The 5,992-nt window shown below is 44.7% G+C and overlaps 1 protein-coding gene across 4 annotated transcripts; it reads left to right on the top strand.

The window, feature by feature from the left end:
- The first annotated feature begins 245 nt into the window (after positions 1-245).
- On the top strand, positions 246-4,921 carry LOC127341838 (phosphoribosylamine--glycine ligase). Of its 4 annotated transcripts, none has more exons than XM_051367776.2 (5): positions 246-517; positions 1,277-1,555; positions 1,713-2,086; positions 2,578-3,108; positions 4,227-4,921. In XM_051367776.2, exons 2-5 carry the CDS (start codon positions 1,303-1,305, stop codon positions 4,638-4,640), a joined length of 1,572 nt encoding a protein of 523 aa, XP_051223736.1. In that variant the 5' UTR covers positions 246-517; positions 1,277-1,302; the 3' UTR covers positions 4,641-4,921. The 4 variants fall into 4 exon arrangements, with proteins under 4 accessions (XP_051223736.1, XP_051223734.1, XP_051223737.1 ...); XM_051367774.2 differs by having other exon boundaries at positions 246-510; XM_051367777.2 differs by having other exon boundaries at positions 246-475; positions 1,266-1,555.
- Positions 4,922-5,992: the final 1,071 nt, after the last annotated feature.

Here is a 5,992-nt window from a genome sequence, read left to right on the forward strand (position 1 = left end):
TTTACAGAATCAGGGAACCAGCTGGTTTAGAGTGAGCCGCCAGGTTTACCGCCTGTTCCGAAAGTACCCCTTAATTTGACATTCTCTTATATTTATATTACTTGTCGTTAATATAGATGTATCTAGACATATTTTATATTTTAGTTGTAGATGTATTTATTTTAGCATCAAGTAAAGTAATATGGATCAGCGGGGGTAAAAAAAATTGTGAAAGGGGCAGATTTGGAAATGGAAGAAATCGAGGCATTGGCTAGGTTTCCAATCGATCCCGTCCCAATTCAGTGTAGCTCTACCTTGTCCCGCCGGTCGCCGCCACTGAGGCCGACGGAGCGCTGCCGGCCGCCACTTGAGACCAAGCTCGGTTGCACGGGCCGCCGGCCGCTGCTCGATTCCGCGGCCGCTCGCCACCGCTGCCGGCCGCCGCTAGTCCCCCCGCAGGACACCTTCACGCTCACGGGTTGTTCTGCATCTCCTGGTACCGGCCGCTGCTATTCTGCATCTCTCGGACCTGTAAGCTGTATATATGCCTGTTGCTGGCTTGCTCTATGTCGTCAGTATGTCAGTATGATGAAGTGTGGCTATTTGCACCTTGCCGTTGGCGTGTTACCTGCTTTGTTGTATGCCAGTTTCCCCATATGATGTATGTCAGTATTTGGTTAGTGCATGCGCTGCATTCCTGCTGGCCTGTTGCTGGCTTGCTTGCTGCTAGCGTTGCATACTTGCATCCATACATGCGTGTTGGCAAGTTGCTGCTTATCTGCTCGAATTATTATGCCAAAGTCTGAAATCATCCATTTGCGCAGAAGGCGGCAGGAGCCAAGGAGTTGAAGTTTAGAAGCCCTAAACTGGCCTTTACACGGTACCTTGCGAGATCCAGGAGAAGACGACGCGGAGCAGAAGGACGAATACGACAGGTGGTGATGCGCGGCGCTGGAGTGGTTAGGCTGTAGGGGCAGTGCAGCTCGGAGCCACTCACCCAATTTTTCATCTTCAGCTCCACTCCATGATATAGAGTGCCGCCATCATCTGATTCCTCCACCTGAAGCTGCCGCTGATTTCCTTCCTCTGAGCTGCGCCGCCTCAATGACCTTGCCACTCCAGTGCCGTGCTTTACCACCTGTCATCTTTGTTCTTCTGATCCGTGTCGTCTTCTCCCGGATCTCTACCGTGTAGAGGGCAGGCGTGCTTCTGAACTCCCAACTCCTTGGCTCCTGCCGCCTTCTGCGCAAATGGATTGTTTCGACCTGAATCTGATGGGTATTTAGTTGATGATCAGCTTGAATCCGGGAACAAAGAAGGTCCATGGCATGTGCTGCTTACAGTATCAGGGGCCATCTCAAGCTCGCCGGAGGGCATGGCCTGTATGCCCTGGCCAATGATCGCCTGTCCAGCAGCTTGAAGCCTTCGGTATCTTATCCTTCTTCTCGGCAGTGGAGTAATATCTCTAGCAATGCAGCACGACACACCGCCTGCCATTCTCACTTGATTGTCGGAAATTCAGAAAGATGGCGCTCAAGCTTGAAAGCTTCACTGGAGGATGGTACCATTGTTGCTGGTAAATAACTCTTGGATTTGTTGGGTGTGAATTCTTTAGGAACCGCCCTTTGAGACAAATTGCAATGCCAAAACCTTTCTTCTAGTTAATATCAGCAGCCAGTTAAATGCGAAGTGCACCACCAGTGTTTAATTCTTGTTTGTCCTGTTGTTCTCAGAAGGGAGGATAACTGTATTGGTCATTGGTGGTGGAGGAAGGGAACATGCACTTTGTTTTGCTTTGAACCGTTCACCTTCTTGTGAGGCAGTTTTATGCGCCCCTGGTAATGTTGGTATTGCTCAATCTGGAGATGCGGTCTGTATCTCGGACTTAGACATCTCCAATAGTGATGCTGTTATATCTTTGTGCCACAAGAGGGGAGTGGGAATGGTGGTAATAGGTCCTGAAGGTCCTCTTGTTGCGGGTCTTACGAATGACCTTGTCAAAGCTGGGATACCAACCTTTGGTCCTTCATCGGAGGCTGCAGCTTTAGAGGGATCAAAGGACTTTATGAAGAAGCTGTGTGATACGTATAATATCCCAACTGCTCAGGTACTTCAGTTTACATTTTTATTAATTACTGCAGTCTTCCAGGGACTGCAGGGGTGTGATTCCTTGAGATGACTACATATGGTTGATACTATTGCTATCCATGTTTAAGAAAGGGTACAATGGTACATCATCTTAGGCTTAAGCATATTTCCTTCGTCCTGCGGCAATGCTGCTAATCATGTTCATTTTGTACTGAATTGCTACTGCCAATTACAGAGGCTAGAAGTAAGGCAACCAGCTTTGAATTTCTACTGGAATAACTTTGAATATGAGTCTGAATTAGTTCTAACCATTGTTCATAGTTCTTACATTTTCCTAAGGATACTTGCTTTTTGAAATGAAGTTATCTTATTACTGCAGAAAGTGACTGTAAAATTATTTTAGGAAAAAAGCAGTAAAATTGATACTCTTTATGTGATACTTATTTTCAGTTTCAGATGCTAAGGCATACAAATGAAGCTAATATGATTCCTCTTATCTCTCTCATGTAGTATCACGCATTCACGGATCCCGCGAAAGCTAAACAATATGTCCGGGATCAAGGGGCCCCTATTGTTGTTAAAGCCGATGGATTGGCTGCTGGAAAGGGCGTCGTTGTTGCTATGACTTTGGATGAGGCATTTGAAGCAATAGACTCTATGCTGGTTGAAGAGTCATTTGGTCCTGCTGGTTCACGGATCATTATTGAGGAGTACCTAGAGGGTGAAGAAGCCTCATTCTTTGCATTAGTAGATGGTGAGAAGGCTTTGCCACTTGAATCAGCACAGGATCACAAAAGAGTTGGTGATGGTGATGTTGGCCCAAACACAGGTGGTATGGGTGCATACTCCCCTGCTCCAATAGTGACGGAAGAACTTAAGCACACAATTATGGAAACCATAATTATTCCAACTGTTAAAGGTATGGCTGCTGAAGGATGCAAGTTTGTTGGTGTATTATATGCTGGGCTTATGATAGAAAAAGAATCTGGTCTGCCTAAGCTTATTGAATACAATGTGCGATTTGGGGATCCTGAATGCCAGGTTAGTCAATGCCTCTAAGATATCTATATTTCCCAATTTTAGGCAATACAATTGTGGTATATTTTCTTTGTCAATGTATGATCAAAGTGTTCTTGATGAAGTTGGACAATAGAATGCAATGTATTTGAATTCCTTCCCTACAGTGTTTGTCCTCATACTTCAGTGATTCCCTAATGAACTTCTCTTCATAGTTTCTTTACTGATGCCTTAATGAAGTTTTCATACTTTAATGATCCCCTAATGAAGCTCTCCTGAATCCTGATAGATATGTCTGTAACAGTTCACTTCACTTTAAAGGAGTCTAGTGCTTTTCCTTGTCTATCTTCCGGTGCACAAAAGTCAGTAGTTCGTGTAGTACATTGACAATGGTCCATTTGTGTGTTAAAAGGTAGAATATAACTCGCCTCTAGGGATTGGAGCAATGTTGTGCTAGGAAAGCAAAGAAAGCAAGTTCTAATGAGAAATGGGAGTGCCTAGCTGCCTATATGTAAACATAGTTGCCCTAGGTCCTCCTCTTGAGAACCACTCGTCCATTGTAGCCTGTAGCCTGTAGGGCATTACCATGTTCATAATTTCAGTATAGATAAGATAGATTATCTGATAGTAGCAAAATGAAAGTAAAACTAGTAGGTTCATGAAATCATTATCATACTGTGTTTTCATAACATTATAGTAGCTTGTGATTGAAATTGGCGATGAGAGATACATCTTCCAGAATTTGCTCATGTCCAAAATAATGTACATTACTACATTTAGCATTTGTAACAGAGCCAGAGCCTTACAAATCTCATCTGAATTTGTGTCTTATTCTCATTTCCATTTGTTTGCGACAAAAAGCAGCGCAGCCTAGTTTTGTTCACTGCTCAAGCTTCCCCTCCTTAAAGGCATATGAACTTAACGTTAATGATCCGGATTTAACTTAATAGTTTGATAGCTGGGTGTTTTTTTTTTGCTTATCACACATGTCAATCATGCTTCTGTAGTGTGCCGCAAGAAATCTTACCGAGCACATCTGTAATACGAGTATATGTTTATTAATTCTCCCAGTTGACCTGACACATGTTTTGCCCATAAATTCTAATTGGCATTGCTCTATTAATCCATTTTCTTTTGCTCAGGTTCTGATGATGAGATTAGAATCCGATCTTGCACAGGTTCTGCTGTCTGCATGCAAAGGGGAACTTGGCAAGGTTTCACTAACCTGGTCACCTGAAATCGCAATGGTAGTTGTGATGGCAAGTGAAGGATACCCTGGCTCTTATAAGAAGGGAACTGTAATAAAAAATATCGACAAGGCCGAGCAGGTTTCTCCAGATGTTAAGATATTCCATGCTGGAACAGCTTTGGATGGAGATGGGAACCTTGTAGCTGTCGGAGGCCGAGTTCTTGGTGTCACTGTAAAGGGCAAGGACATTGAAGAAGCGAGGTCAAGGGCATATGATGCAGTTGATGTTGTGGACTGGCCAGAAGGATTCTTCAGGGGGGATATCGGTTGGAGGGCACTGAAACAGGAGCAGATGGCTAACTACTGATGAGGCTCCCAAAAAACTATGGTGAGCTTCTAGTGTCAAGTGAAATGAAGACACAATAGCCATTAGTCTTGCGGCCGCGGGATGACAGTATAGCTCCTGGAACATTAGCATGATTTATGGTGGTTTTGTATTTTTCACATGGCAATTACTTCTTCCTTTTCTTAGAGCAAAGTGCACTTAACTATTGAGGTGCAATCATGCTATCAACTAACTTTCGACTGAACATAACCATGTGAAACTGACAATCTTTATAACTAGAAATTTTGTGGTTGGTTATTTAATTCACTCGGCTAATGACAAATCTAATGGGCCCTAGCTGTAGTCTGTAGAGGGGGGCACTACCGGAATCCAATAGATGAGCTCTATAGGGGAACAGACGAGGCTGCGGTAGCCATCTCTGTTAGTGGTGGGCATTCCTTGTACATTCCCCTTTTTCCATAGCTTAATATATGTATCTTTGCTATTCCAAGCCGCTGATTGGTGCTAAAACAATTTTCTGACATCTAGGACATTCTAGTATATACATCTTTGCTTTGTGTGTGGTTGGTATAATTCTTACTTTGTAACTTGCAGTTACTGACATGAACACTGCAAACACTGAAACCATGCATCATCGACCCATGATGGGAACTCTTGAAAATTCTTTTTTCGCCATGTTTTTACCCTCCTTTATTTTGATATAAAGCTGTACAATTCAAGTCCCTATCAAGAATCTTGGATAGATGATTACTACACCTCCTGATGACAAAATTGGCTCAAGTACAAAAGTCTGTGTAGTAGTACTGGTAGTACAGGTTGGGCATAAACAATAAGTGTAACGGCGATGACAGTGGATGGTGGCGATTTACAGAAATAACCCAAAAGTGAAAGAAAAGCACAAACTAACCCTCCGGCCAAGCTATTTCACCCATCTAACCCTTTTGTGTGGCACCCCTTCCATGGGCGTCACACATGCCAGTGTGGCGCTCGTCCTGTCAGCGCCACTCACCCAGCCGACGTGGCGCCCTCGATGCTGAGCTGGTGCGCCGATCTGACGTGGCAGCATGTGTGGCGCCCCTCCCATCGGCGTCATACATGCATTTGTAATTGCCCAAAACATACTGTAAGACAAATCGTCTGGGACTTAGCCGTTTTGCGACCCTGTTTGTGTGGCGCCGACGCCACGGGCGCCACACCTCACAGTGTGCCGCTGATATCACGGGCGTCACACAAAGAGGCTCGCCAAAACGGCTAAGGACTAATCGTCCGGAGCCCCTGGATGTTTTCGACCCAAAAGTTGATATATGTTGGCATGTGTGGCGCCGATGCCACGGGCGCCACACAGTGCAGTGTGGCGCCAGTGGGAAGGGCGC

Source organism: Lolium perenne, chromosome 3 (genome assembly GCF_019359855.2).
Source record: "Lolium perenne isolate Kyuss_39 chromosome 3, Kyuss_2.0, whole genome shotgun sequence".
NCBI classification, from domain to species: domain Eukaryota; kingdom Viridiplantae; phylum Streptophyta; class Magnoliopsida; order Poales; family Poaceae; genus Lolium; species Lolium perenne.

Bases quoted from the DNA above. Each gene is read 5' to 3' on its own strand.
- LOC127341838 (XM_051367776.2), top strand. From the start codon at position 1,303: ATGGCATGTGCTGCTTACAGTATCAGGGGCCATCTCAAGCTCGCCGGA. The intron at 1,556-1,712 runs GTAAATAACTCT...TGTTGTTCTCAG, and splicing joins GGATGGTACCATTGTTGCTG to AAGGGAGGATAACTGTATTG. The intron at 3,109-4,226 runs GTTAGTCAATGC...TCTTTTGCTCAG, and splicing joins TTGGGGATCCTGAATGCCAG to GTTCTGATGATGAGATTAGA.